The 15,183-nt window shown below is 42.3% G+C and overlaps 1 protein-coding gene across 1 annotated transcript; it reads right to left on the bottom strand.

Annotated features, from left to right (window-relative positions):
- Positions 1-436: 436 nt before the first annotated feature.
- Positions 437-14,929, bottom strand: LOC137570537 (transmembrane 4 L6 family member 1-like). Its single transcript, XM_068279230.1, has 5 exons — positions 14,616-14,929; positions 5,095-5,184; positions 4,865-5,007; positions 3,534-3,717; positions 437-747 (listed from the first exon to the last, which is right to left on the bottom strand). The coding sequence occupies exons 1-5, from the start codon at positions 14,790-14,792 to the stop codon at positions 733-735; spliced, it is 609 nt and encodes a 202-aa protein (XP_068135331.1). The 5' UTR covers positions 14,793-14,929; the 3' UTR covers positions 437-732.
- Positions 14,930-15,183: the final 254 nt, after the last annotated feature.

Below are 15,183 nucleotides of genomic sequence, written 5' to 3'. Positions count from 1 at the left end.
ACATGGCTGCCACGGCAGAGATGGCAGAAAACCTAATTTGAAAGCACTGGATGTTAACAATATGTCTGCTTCCATGAATCAGGAAGTAGAAACAGTGAAGATTTATTTCAGGATTTGTATCAGCTGTAACAGACATGTTTTTTGTGTAAAGGTTATTACCGTATGCTGTAGAGCAGAGAGGACTTCTAAGTTCAGGTCCGATTTCAAATGCGAGGTAGTAACGCTAACTGACCACAGGGTGGCAGGATGAAACACGAGGCTGCACATTCTAGACAGTGACATATTTGTAAAGTATTCCACCACACAAAGAACCTACCCAATAACTAAAGATTTAAAGGTGCACAATATTGTTTAAACTGTTGTAAGCGATGTGGTATGGACCTTGCTAGCAGCAGTACACGGCTCATGTTTAACAACCAAACATATAACACCATGATTACTTTGCCATTTTATTTTACATCAGTCAACCTCAACAACAACAACAAAAAAAAGCATCAAATAAGAACACAAAAAAGAGGTAGGTCTGCTTAATGAAGCCAACGGTCATCATCAGTATCTGCTACACTGTCAGACAGTTCATGTTGTGATTCAAATATAAAAGTTTATTTTTAAACATATCAAAAGAACACACTTATAAATACAGACTTCTGTACAGGTACATTACAGGTTAAAAAGCAAAAAACATAAAATTCAGATCTTCATATCCGCATCACTTGGAGATTACTGGCATTATCAGCATTGATAGGACTGGAAAAAAAGAAAAACAAATGTTATAACAGCTAAAACAGAAGTGAATGAAGATTTCTACTAATTAAACACTGAATAAGATCAGACAACAAGAATCAAAGTTGAGACCCATATAATCGATGTTTGAATTTTTTTTCTAAATTCAACTTTGATCACTAAAGGCCACCTTCTGTGAGATTGAGCTGACAGTGTGGGGAACGGGGCTGGGAAGGTCGTGAGCGATGGGAAGGGGGGGTGTTGTGTGGTGGGCAGGACCAGCATGGGAGGCTCCATAGCTCTACAGGCAATACAAAAGCCTGCAGCTGTGGTGAGGAGAGGGATACTAGGTTTCCTGAGGTCTAATCTAATATCCCGTGGAGCAGGTAGCAGAAAGGTAAATTACTGATTTAATTAGATATCGATCATTAGGGCCGGAGCTAAGTCAAGGACACATAGACCATGGCCTAGGGCACCACAGGATCAAGGGCAGGTGGGCAGCAGGTTATACTGGGAAGGGTCATCTGGCTTTTTATACTAGAGGGAAGGCTAATTAAACTGGAGGGCGGGGGAGGGTTATCTGGCTACCTATAGTGGGGAGTGAGGGGTATCTGGCTGCCTATATTGAAGGGGGCGTCTGGTGACAGTGGCCTTGGGCCGTAATGAATACAAATCTGGCCCTGTGGTTAATTGACCACATCTAACCAGGGAATGCCCAGCTTTAGATCCTACATTATCTACTACTTTTGAAGTCCCTGTAGGCCCGATGCAAGAGCTACCGGTAGTCTGGTAATATTGGCGCATGGCAACATTACCGATGCTAATGCCTCCAGAGTACTGCGCGTTGCACAATTAGTATGACTCATGGGTACATGGGTGTTGTGAGCATTGCTATGGTACCGCACTTTACTTTACTTGCTTAACCACTTGAGGACCGTAGGCTTACACCCCCCTAGTGACCAGGATATTTTTTACAATTTAGGCCACTGCAGCATTAACCACCCTGGCGTTCTATTAAGATCGACAGGGCGGCTGCGGGAGGGTTTTTTTTTTATAAAAAAAAAACTATTTCATGCAGCCAACTGAAAGTCAGCCGCCTCCGATCCAGCCCTTAGCGCTGGCCGGAACTTTTTGTTCCGGCTACGCTGGGCTCAGGCGGCTGGGGGGACCCTCTTTCGCTGCTGCACGCAGCGGATCGCCGCGCTGCGGCGGCGATCAGGCAGCACACGCGGCTGGCAAAGTGCCGGCTGCGTGTGCTGCTTTTTATTTGATGAAAATCGGCCCAGCAGGGCCTGAGCGGCAGCCTCCGGCGGTGATGGACGAGCTGAGCTCGTCCATACCGCCCGGCTGGTTAAGGCCTCGCTGCAGGGCCATACAACCTAGCACACAAGTGATTCCCCCCCCCCTTTTCTGCCCACCAACAGAGATTTCTGTTGGTGGGCTGTGATCCCTGCCAGCATGTTTGTTGCTTTTTTTGTTAATTAATTTTTATATATAATTTTCCCTTTTTTCTAAATTATTTTTATATCCCTCCCTCCCCCCACCAGCCAATCACAGAGATCGGCTATCATAGGCATCAACATATGACAGCTGATCGCTTCTGTGCCTCCTAGGGGGACAGTTGTGTCACACGGCTGTCCTTAGTACATCCCATCCCACATCTATTGGTCGGCTCCCAAAATTTCCAGCCTGGTGCTATCTGGACTTGTGAATGAAGTGCAGGAAATTATAATCAGAGAAGAAAATACATGCAGAAGAACTCAGTCATGCATGCTATCGGTGCTCTGGTATCAGGCTCTTCCCTCCGTCACACAGAAAGCTGCAGACAAGGAGGCACCAAGGACAGGCTACAGCAGAGGGAATACAGAGGTGAGTGCCTGCTACTGCAATGCTGCTGGATAAACTAGATCCTCAAAGGCTGACCATTGCTTCTTCAAACCCCAGTCCCTCTGAAATACTCTTCCTTCAGTCACATGGGCATGAAAAGAGAAAAGCCATTGCTCTGTCAGCTAATGCCTTGCCTCTCTGCTGGATTTGTAGCCTATCAAGGCTGTCAGCCTCTAATACAGAGGCGTGACCTTTAGACTAAGAGGGAGTAAGTGAGCAGGCAGCTGGAGCTTGAGGAGGTGAGACTGAAGAGGTGAAAAATGGTGCCCAAGTTTTTATTTTTTATTTTGCAAAAACTACATAAAAAACATTTTATGTATAATTAATTTATACTAATATTCTTTAAAATACATATATAAAAACTGACCTGGGGCTCTAATACCTATATGTGATTAAACCAATCGTACATGAAACTTAAAGGACAACCGAGGTGACATGTGACATGATGAGATAGACATGTGTATGTAAAGTGCCAAAACACAAATAACTAGTCTGTGTTCCTTTTTTTCTTTCTCTGCCTCAAAGCGTTAAATATCAGGTATGCAAGTGACAGTTTCTGTCCGGGTCGGGACCAAGTTGGACTGGGTCAGACTATAGCATAACCCACACTGATAAGTAATTACAGCCATAAAACCCTTTTCTGTCAGTAAATGGCCTCTGAGAGCAGAAAAGAGATAAAAAGGGTCAATATTTCATAGACTTGAGCTCTGGCATACTTCAATGAATGTGTCATTGAGCAGAGACAATGAAACAGTAAAAATGTAAAAACTAGATTTAAATATAAAATGATACTGTGGGATATCTTAAAAAAAAGTTATTTTTAGGAGGAGGATAGATACAATTGTTTTTCTCATAAGTTTATTTTCACCTCGGATGTCCTTTAACATTATGGACTGTACAGTAAGAAACATAATATAGGTTACCTGGGTCTTCTGTTGGCAGCAGCAAATACATATGCCACCCAGTAAGCCATTGAGGACCTGGATTAAGCACAAAATGATCTCCAATCCAGAGAGTCCCAACAGAATAGAGAACAGGGTGACATTCCACGTTACAACTCTGGGGGGTGCTGTACACTGGGACCAGGTGGAGTGATCACTCAGATAGCTGAAACCAAATCATGACAAATACTGCTGTCATTAATCATAATAACAACATAATAATAAGACAACAACAAGAAGTATTATTCACCAATGCTTAAAGGGAACCTAAAGTGAGGCTTTCATATTTATTTCCTTTTAAACAATACCAGTTGCCTTGCAGCCCAGCTAATCTCTTTGGCTGCAATAGTGTCTGAATCACATACCTGAAACAAGCAGGCAGCTAATCAAGTCAGACTTTAGTCAGATCACCTGATCTGCATGGCATGCTTGTTCAGGGTCTATGGCTAAAGGCAGAGTATCGTGAATAATCTTATAGACAATATCTATGCCCTGAGACTTGTGCCCAGCATTATACAGTATCTTTTATTCATAGAGGAGATTGACCTGTTGCTAGGCATTGTCTGCACTGTTCCACTCTGCAGTTTCACACCCTTCCTGAGTGGATGGGGGAAGTACAGGCAGCACATATTTAGCCCTTTTCACATGGGATTTTGTAAACTTCAGAAAAATATCTGATCTGCATGCTTGTTCAGGGTCCATGGCTAAAGGTTTTAGAGGTAGAGGACCAGCAGGAATGTCAGGCAATTTGCATTGTTTAAAAGGAAAAAATATGACATGTCTCATTTCAGTTGTCCTTTAAAGAGAAACCGTATCCAAGGATTGAACTTCATCCCAGTCAGTAGCTGATACCTCCTTTCCCATGAGAAATGTTTACCTTTTCTCAAACGGATCAACAGGGGGCTCTGTATGGCTGACATTGTGGTGAAACCCCTCCCACAGCGTGATGTCAGCATCAGGGCGCTGACATCACGCTGTGGGAGCCTTATAGCATTGTGGGAAATACCAGCTGTTAACAACTGCCAAAAAAGCAGCATCTCCTTCCACAGACATCATCTGCCAGCAGTAAAGTTGTTGCCATATGATAAATGTCAGAATGAAAATCGGTGAGGAAAGATTTTACAATGAGCAAACACTGACTAAAACATTTATAAAGATTATTGTAAAAATTAAGCACTTTCTTTCATTACATTATTTTCACTGGAGTTCCTCTTTAAATAGTTAATGCATGTTTCAATGAATTAATTTATTAATACAGACACTAATTATAACTGAATGTGAATTATGGATTTTTTCAATAAATAGATTCATACTTAAAGCTAGTGTTTTGAAAGGGATAGGTCCACCCGGTAGAGGTTTCACAATACGGTCCTTCTGCCAATGCCAGAGCTGCAATAATGAGGCAATACCCAGCTCCAGCAATTCCAATCAGGGCAGCTACAACGGATCCCAGCATCTGTAATGCAAACATGGTAAGTATGCCAGGTAACCAGTGTTGAGTCACTAAAAATATATTTTACAAGACAACTGTGGAGGGACTTACTGCACAGCTTCTTCCACAGGTCCTGTTGCCACAACACCCGCAGCAATCCTCTTCTTCAAGGCCAAGGAATACAAATGCTGGAAGCAGAACCTAGGATAACAGAAGAAATACAATAGTTAAAGTGGAATGAAACTCCTACTTTTCATTACTCAAACAGTTATCATATTTGCTTTTGTGCACAGGTCATTTCCTCTGTTTACAAATGACAAGTTCCCAAAGTAAAGTTTATCTGTTCTGAAAACTGCCATTGCATTTAATTGCATAGCTGCTGTGTTTATATATTAAAGTATCTAGTGACCATTTCTCTCCTTTTTTCAACTTCTGTAAAGCATGCAGTTTACATAAAGCACTGATAGGGATGTTTACTAATTGTGGCTGATAGGAAACATAAACAAAAGAAAATGTAATCACTTCCTAGCTATAGCTAGGAAGCCACTGAAGAAGAAAGTGCTGTGCGTAACGCGTACCTTGGGAATGCATATTTCCAGTGCCTGCCAAAGCACTTCTGAAATTGCAGCAGCCCACCTCCAGATCGACAGCTACTAATCAGCCTACAACTCCCAAGCTGGAGGCAAACTACAACAATTCCACCGGGGCATGGCCAGAGCCTCGGCAAATACTTTGAAAAAAAAAATGACCATGGCCACAATCCCAAGGGTGGCAGAGCAATCATCTTCCTGGATAAAGTTGGACCGATCAGGTAAGTGTTTAACCCTTAGGCCACCCAGTCCTATAAGATTAACACAGAACCTGGCATAATAGACTCTGTCTTTTTACTTTAGGTACTTTAAATGTTTAAATGACGTTCTAATTTCATTTTTTCCTAGTAGGATTTATGCTGTAATTGATCTTTTAGAGTGGAGAATAAATGTTGAGTTTCATAATACCTGTAATGAACATGTATAGATGAACATGTAGACTTGATTCAAGTATTGTACCACCACCAGAGCTGAGCACCTACAGATGTCTGCTTGTCTACATTTCCACTGAACTGATTGGCAGTAAACAAATACACCACTGTCAATCATCCATGTGATCAAGCCCTTTAGTGACTACTGACTGAATGATAAGTATTGTCCTTAAAAGATGTAGGTGAGTGTGATAAATCCTCACTTAATTAATATTTCCATAAAATGTGTCAGAGTAAGTGCAATAACCATATTATAACTGTACAGGTATCTATTTCACTCATCACAACTGAAGAATTTGCTCTGAAAAGGTGTTCATACATGGGTTGACTTTTCTAGCAGATTTGATCATTTTAATTGAACCTGCTGGTGATCTACAGACACCGACATATCAGATCAATTTCAGATTGTTTACTAAAGTTAAGGGTGATCAGGCATGCAGGTACATTTCCAATTAGTGGGTGAGGAGAGGATTGGCAAGCGATCAGTGGATGCATAACTTTGTACTGCCTCAAGAGATACAACGCAGAGGGAGCAGAGGTTTCATTGACTATTGATTCAGTATCTGCTGAGTTCTTATGGTTCTCATTAACAGTACAATCTCCTGAACAATCAATCAGAACGGTTTCTTTTAATGGTGCTGATTGATGACAACTATCATTCAATCACTCATTCTGTCAATGCAAAATTTGGGGTGATTCTATTAGGTTGATCAGATCGCTTATGATTTTCCCCTCCGTTGGTGGATCTAAATGATCATTTCTAAAGGATCTCTAAGATCGAACAGTCGATCAACAGGAAATTGGACACTTTTATGAAATAGGGCATGCTGGTAAAACAGTCACTGTTTTCTGAAGAATTTCTGGCCAGTCAGAGGGGAAGCTTTGGCATGCATTCAATCAGGGGGGGGGGTTGCTGGCACCATACCGGCCATTCACAGCTGCCTGGTGCTCCTTTTGCTAACTGGTGCCGATGGTCTTGTGGGCAAGACCTTGGCACCATCATTGGGCCAATCACTGCAGTCGATCAGTAGCATTGACCAGCTCCTCCAAAGTTTGCTTCAGGCATCAAAGTCTAGAACCGGCCCTGCTCATAGTGCATGGCCATCTTTATGTATTAGGAAATCTGTCCCAGCAACCTGTGCCAAACACAGCAAGTGCCCAGATTATTAATGTCACAGCCAATGTGTGCTGATAGCAATGTAAAGAGCTCAACACTGCATGATACATCTGCTTAATTAAATTTCAGTTTCATGTAAACACTTGGTATGTAATGCAATGTGACAGTGCAAAAGCATTTCTTATATGCCCCTGCCTGGCCCAAGGACACGCAGGACAAATGTCATGATTCATAATGTGTCATGCATTATCAAATATGTCATCCGTATGGAGTTTTTAATCAAATGCTGATAATTAAAAATCACTTCTGTAGTGCTATCTATATTTTTTCTGAAAATAGTTCCCCCCATTTCCTGCCCTAAAACACATTGACCCATGGAGAGCACACACTTTCCACAAGGATCCATTTATCAGATCAACAGATGGCCATGAATACCATAGAATTTGTCCACGTTTCTCTGCGCGGTGATGGATGACTGTCCCATACAATATAGATGATTGCAGCAAGGATTTCAGTGCTCAGTAGCACATTTCAGGTCTGGGCACCGCATTACAGGAAGGATAGTGCAGTTTTAGGGCTGGTGCACACCGAGCGGCTTTTGCAGCGTTTCTGCAGCCGCTTGCGGCTGCGGATCCGCTTGGTCAATGTATCTCAATGGGGTGGTGCACACCAGAGCGGGAGGCGTTTTGCAGAAACGAAAAATGCCGGGGTGAGGCATTTTTTGGATTGCGGGTGCGTTTCTGCCTCAATGTTAAGTATAGGAAAAACGCAAACCGCTCTGAAAAACGCCTGTTCAGAGCGGTTTTGCCGGCGTTTTTGTTACAGAAGCTGTTCAGTAACAGCTTTACTGTAACAATATATGAAATGTACTATACTGAAATCCGCTGCAGCTATCCGCAAAACGCTAGCAAAACGCCATAGAAAAATAAGAAAAAGCGTTTCAAAATCTGCTAGCATTTTGCGGATCTGCCAGGAAAGGTTAGATAAACTAGGCCTTTTTAGTTTGGAGAAAAGACGCCTTAGAGGAGATCTAATTAACATGTTTAAATATGTCAAAAGCCAATATGAAAGCTTGGCGGATGAACTTTTCATCCCTAGGCTTTTACAAAGCACTAGGGGATATGATCTACGCATGGAGGGAAAACGTTTTAGCCATTTATTTAGGAAAGAGTTCTTTATGGTAAGGTTGATTAAATGTGGAATGTATTATCACAGGATGGAAACAGATTTGCCAAAAGGGTAAAAGTATCAAATAAGTGTAAAACATGAGGAGGTAGCGGTGGTCTTACTTCCTCCAAGCAAAGACAAAAAATGCCAATGTGTTTGTCAAAAAGAACAAGTTTATTTACCTATCCAGGGGACAATGCAACGCATTTCGCAGGTTTGATCCCACTTCATCAGGAAATAACAACAGAGTAATAGCATATGTGGTCAGTAGAAGAGCCAAGCACCTCTGGGTGCACTACTGCACAGCTTTGGTAAGCAGCGTCCACTGTTTAATTATGCATGCTACGCTGCCACTAGCGCGGGTAGCCTGCTTGAAAGGGAAAATTAAGTTGCGCTGATTTAATAGCGCGAGCAACAGGAGGTTGCGCATGTTATTTCGCTTAGTGAATCAACCCCAATGTGCTTTGAGTAGTGCTAAGCATTAAAGCAAACCTGAAGTGAGCTTAAAAAACAAAAACAAACACAAACAGAGGCTGAGATACTCACCTCAAAAGAGAAAAGCCTTTGGATCCCATAGAGCCTTCCTGAGCCTCTCTCCATCTAATTGTTTCCTCTCCTTCCCCCCCTGTTCAAAATGTTGTGCCTTCAGGACAGAAGGTTGCTTGTGCTATTTTGCTTGGTGAATCAACACCATACTGCGGTGACCATCACCAATAAAGAGCTAATGCAACAATTGGAGTCCAGCAGCTCATGTCAGCCCCTCATGACCAGGGGCCCTGGTGCGGTTGCAAATTCTGCATCCCCAGCTGGTATGCCACTGACTACAAATTAATAAAGGATGTTGCACATTTTAGTAGTTATTTGAATTATATCATAGTTCTGATTTACCACCAGCTAATGAAATGAACTCAATAATCAGTAAAGGGCTCTACCTACTGTACATGCAGCCTGTCTACTTCTTGCAATTTAGAATTCAGTTATTTTCTTTGGTATTGCAAACTCAGCATGCCTCCGTCTTCCTTGTGGAAAATGTAATATTTTAACAGCAACCTTCTGCTGTGCTCAGTGCTGTCCAGAAGCTCAGCAGAAAATTACAGTTTTGGTATGATTGTAAAGGATCTTGCTATAACACTACACCCTTAATGAAAGGTATTATTCTTCTGGGTGATGTCAAAATAAATAATATATCTATTTATAAAACTGTGTTCAGCACGAGGCAACATGACAGATTACAAGATTACGCAAGCATTTGTCAATTCATTTACACGGTTTTTATGATATAAATATACATCATACTGTATGAAATACAAAATAATTGTAGGATCTGGGAGGAAGTTGAGGGTTGGGTTCCACCTTCCTGTGCCAGTAAGAGAGGCCTATCCAGGGGACAATGCAACACGTTTCACAACTAATGCCAATTAATAACAGGGCTAGATTTATATTTTTTTCCATTGGTCATGTTTCCTGAGCCACCTTCCTCTTCTATCAGAAAGGTGTATTGTTATTTGAAAGGGCCGTCACTGAACTCACAACCGGTGATTGGTAGATTTTACCCCCTCCATGTAGTATGAGCGCTTACCTACACAATCTATTCATAGCACTTAAAATCTCTTGGCCCTTATACTACATGAAGGTGGTAAAATTGTCCAATCATTGGAAAATCAAAATTGGGTGTTTCTATCCAGTTTAAAGCTCAATACATGCCAAAGGATTGCTGTCGCTTGGTAAAGATTGGTACTCGATCCCCCGGTAACAATGAACAGCCGACACTGTAGAGATGTGTAATTAGCATCCAGGGTAGCAATTTGACTACCTAGTTGCTATTGGGGGCATGAGGAACAATGAGCCACGCACAATGGAGAGCTTACCACAAACGGGGTGAGTAATGCACTCCTTGGCATTGGGGATCACTAAAGAACCAGTATTCTGGATCTGTAGCAGATGTTGGCTGCTCACAGTACACACTGTCTGTAAGACACCGGTTGGTCTTTATTGGCTGCCATGGCTAAAACTACTTAGAATATTTAATACTTATGTTCAAACTAGGCATCACACTGCCATCAGCATTAACTCTACCCTCCTTCACACTTACTTTCCTGTTGTGGATTCACAGTATTGGTGCCAAAAACTATGTATATAGAGCATAAAACTTATGGATCTCAAAACATTGAGCCCTAAATAAAGGACTCTAATTGGGCACGAACAGTTTGTAGTTTGAAAACTGAGAGGAGAGGCAAGGTATCAGTCCAGGTGTATGGACAGCTTATGAGCATGACCTTGGAAAAATGTACAGAGTAGTGATGAGCAATCATGAATTTCACATAATTGTAATTTCCCAATGTAAATCGCAATTACAATGTGAAATCGTAATGCAAAATTTCAGGAAAAACCATAATGCATTTCCTTTTTAAATGTAATCAGGAACCATAATTTCTCGTAATATTCACGTCATGTTGTGCCGACTTTAGCGGTAAATAACAAGCCCCCATCAAAAGACATTTTCAGAAAGGAGCTTGTAGTTTTTAAGAAAATTGATTTTAAAAATGATTTTTACACTCAGAAAAATTACAATTTAAAAAACATTTTCCTTTGCATTTTTAAAATCGATTTTGAGACATGTTTTACTTATTACCACTATTCTCCTTAAAGCTAATGTGACCCCATATTTCAAAAAAAAGTCAGATACTCACCTAAGGAGAGGGAAGGCTCGGTCCTAATGAGCCTTCCATCTCCTCTCCCGGTGCCCTCCGTGCTGCGATGTCTCCCCCGTTCGCATCCGCAAGCGTGGGGACTTCGGAAGTCTTCGGGAGCCGAGTCCTCCCTAAGACAGGTGGCGCACATGCGAGTGTGTCATAGAGGGTGCTCGCGCGTGCGCAGTGTAGAGCGGCCCGTCTTCGGGAGCACTCAGGCTCCTTTAGCATTCCCGAAGCCTCCCTTCGCCCGGGAGACAGCGGTATTTGACCGAAATGGAGTAATGGTTAAGGGCTCTGCCTCTGACACAGGAGACCAGGGTTCGAATCTCGGCTCTGCCTGTTCAGTAAGCCAGCACCTATTCAGTAGGAGACCTTGGGCCAGTCTCCCTAACACTGCTGCTGCCTATAGAGCGTGTCCAAGTGGCTGCAGCTCTGGCACTTTGAGTCCGCCAGGAGAAAAGCGCGATATAAGTGTTCTGTGTTTGTTTGTTTGTTTGTTTGAATACCGCTACGGGGGAGCCAGGACAACAGCGGGCACCGGGAGAGGAGAGGGAGTGCTCTATGGGACCCAGAGCCTCCCTCTCCTTAGGTGAGTATCTGACTTATTTTTCAAAAACGGGTTCCCATTAGCTTTAACATAAGTAGCAATTTTGGTGACAATAGCATGTATGGACATGTCGGACATGTCTGATTTGATCGGATCGTACATAGAATCATAATCGAATTGCACAAAGAATTGTATCGTGTAGATGGGGCTTTAGATTTACATGCCAGATAGATAATTTCCAACATGTTGGAAATTATCTATCTAACCATCTATCTGCCTAGCAATTAAGCATTGTTCTACTCAGCAGGAGATAACGAGAAGACAATGGCCCATATGCAATTTACTTTTTCTCCTGAGATTTCTCCTAGGAGATAATTTTCACATCCTCTTTTAAACAACAGCATTTTACACTTGAAAAAGTACTAAAAAGTAGGTAAAAGCTTGATGTCAAATATATTCTTAGTATTTTCTTGCTTGCTGGGGGTTAAAAGGCATTTTATGACAAGGTGTGAAAATATTACCAAGGAGAAAACTCAGGAGAAAAAGTGAATTGCATATGGGCCAATGCACCAGAGATAATTACCAGTCTCTACCAGTACTTTACAGAAAATAATCTAACAGAAAATCTTACAGAAAAATCAAACAGACAATTGTATGGTGTGTACTAGGGGAACAGTAAAAGGGTTCTTTCACACTTAATGCAAAATACTTAATCACAAAATGCAATCACAACACTATCGCACTGCAAAGGAATTTTAAATGCAATCTTTTGGCATTTTGTGATTATATATATATATATATATATATATATATATATATATATATATATATATATATATATATAATATGCTGGGAATACACCATACAATTTTCTGTTAGCTTTACCTGCCAGATAGATAATTTCCAACTTGGGCCGTATGCAATTCACTTTTTCTCCTAGGTTATCTCTAAGGCCCGGTTCACATTAGCGGTGGCCGTCCGGAATCGCCGTGCTGGAGCCGGACCGCTTTCAGAACGGACGGAACGGACGCACGGCATGGCAATGAAAGCCTATGCGTCCGTTCACATGCGTCCGTTCTGCCGGACCGGAGCCGGACCGGATCCGGGCCGGATCCGGACTCCGGCGTCCGTTCCAACATGCGCTATTTTTTGGTCCGGCTCCTCCGGCAGCCGTATCCGGAGCGGAGCCGGACTGCACCATCCGGCCAATACAAAGCAATGAGAGCCGGAGAGCGCACAACACACTGGCTACAAAAACCGGACGTTCTACCCCACTTCCTATGCATTTTGGATGGGGACCACATGGGCCCAGCGAAGAGTGGGGCAGCAGCGATTTCATGCTGGAGCTCTTTTTGCCAGCAACATGTCTGCTGAAGGAGGCGAACAACAGAGAGAATTCCCAGGTTTACGAGTAACAACAGAAAGAATTCCCAAGTTTACGAGTAAATGCCTGGATCCATGGTCCCAACTGCAGTCTCTGTATCCACGGATGGTCTCCACACGTCCACCTGTCTCCAACAATGACCCCAGACCCTTCTGCTGACCTCCCAGACCCCAGGTAATTAAAAGGATGTTATCTCCTTAAGAAACCGGATCCGGACCGCAACCGTGTTCACACCGCACGGAAACCGGATGCAAACGGACCGGATCCGGATAGGAACCGTACGGATCAGGTCCGGTCCGGATACGGTGCGGTCCGGACATCCGGTGCGGTTTTTACTAAACCGCAAGTGTGAACCGGGCCTTAGGACATTGTTTCTCAAACCTGCCCTCGTGACTCCCCAATGGTGCACTTTTTGCAGGCAGTAGGGATGCTCGCTCCGTTCGGAAATTGCATTTCCACATCAGAATGCGGAAATCGGTAATACAAGTGTGGTAGGCGGATTTCCACGGAAATCGCAGACATTTTCGTGGAAATTTCTGCCGACTTCAACATCAATTTTCTCAAAAACTACAAGGTCTTTTTGAAAAGACTTTGCAATTAACTGCTAAAGTTGGTGGATTTTGACTGTAATGTAAAATGCAGAAAATCTGCATTACCTGATATGCAGTAATTTAAGTCAATCAGAAGACTCAGAATGAATAAGTCAATCAGAGAATGCGGAAATTTCTGCCTAAATCCATTCTGTGATTAGTTTATTCATTCTGAGTCTTCTGATTGTCATAAAATTACTGCATATCAGTAATGCGGATGTTCGGCATTTTACATTATAGTCAAAATCCGCCGACTTTAGTGGTTAATAGCAAAGCCCCCATAGGTTCTAGAAACACCAAATGTTCAGGGTATGTTAAACAGAAGTGTGGGAACAAGAGGAAAAACATTTTTCAAAAAGACTTTGCAGTTTTTGAGAAAATCCATGTTAAAATCGGTGGAAATTTCCGCGACTTTCGTGGAAATCCGCATCGGAATGCGGAAATTGGTAGCGGAAAGCAGAATCGGTAGCGGTAATCGGCAATGGCGGAAAGCGGATTTTCTGCAGAATTGGAATTTGGAATTTCCGACCATCCCTAGCAGGCAGCCTCGCCTATGCACAGGTGGGGTAATTAGGGTCTCAGCTAGGTGATTCCTTGTAGCTAATTACACTAATTACCCCACCTGTTCATAGGGGAGGTTGCCTGCAAAACATGCACTGTTGAGGGGTGACGAGGACAGGTTTGAGAAACACTGTCTTAGGAGATGTTTTTGGATCTTCTGTTTAAATTAACTTTTCTGCACTCTGCAAGGTGAAAAGCGCTGTCAAAATTATTCTGAGTATTTTCTAGCTTGCTGGTGGCTTTAAAAGGCATTTTATTTGTAAGTTTGAAGATATCACCTAGGAGAAACCTAAGGACAAAAAAATTAATTGCATATGGTCCCTTATCCATCCACTTTTCCCCCAATTTTTGGTACTTTTGCAATTGCAGAGTGAAAAGCTACTTTGAACAGAAAATTAAAAATGATCTCCTTGGAGAAAACTTAGGAGAAAAAGTGAACTGAATAAGGGCCATAGTACCAGTAGTAACACTATGATCATCAGATTATAATCACGTCCCTGGAAACAAACCTATGAAATAGAATATTATAAAGCAGCCTGATGTCATACTTACAACAAGTCCAGCTCCTGCAATTCCATGGAAAAACCACACATATCTAGACAGGCGATTTTCTCGGGCCCACTGCGTTTCTCCATTGGGAAAATAGAGCAAGATGTTGGCTACAATACTCAGAATGGCCAAACCAAGCAGAAGACCACCAATACACTTTGCACACCTGGTAAAAAACATGCTTGCAGGTGAGGTGAGCTCTTTTCTGAACGAGTGCTGGCAGCTAATCAGAATAGGCTGAATCTTTTGTTGTACCTCTTAAATACCCAGTAGTGAGTCACCAGGGTGAGACGCACTAATCGCAGCACTGATTACCGTGTACTGAAGCCGAGAGTGAGGCTTTTTTTTTATTCTGTGAGCTAAGTATCTACATGTAAAAGAAAAGGGCGGGGAGAGTTAATCAAATTCCTATTTGTATTATTTCTTCTTTCAACTCACCTGAGCCAAAAATAGTGACATCAATGCGATTCATTCTCATGTGAGGCATATTTGCACTCTTATTAATGCTGTTTGCAGTTTACGTAGAGATTACTGATGACATGATTTTGTTTCCGTTATGCCTTGACAACAG

The sequence above is a fragment of the Hyperolius riggenbachi genome, chromosome 4 (assembly GCF_040937935.1).
Source record: "Hyperolius riggenbachi isolate aHypRig1 chromosome 4, aHypRig1.pri, whole genome shotgun sequence".
NCBI classification, from domain to species: domain Eukaryota; kingdom Metazoa; phylum Chordata; class Amphibia; order Anura; family Hyperoliidae; genus Hyperolius; species Hyperolius riggenbachi.
Note: the sequence above shows the minus strand (reverse complement) of the source record. Positions and strands in the feature narration are given on the sequence as shown.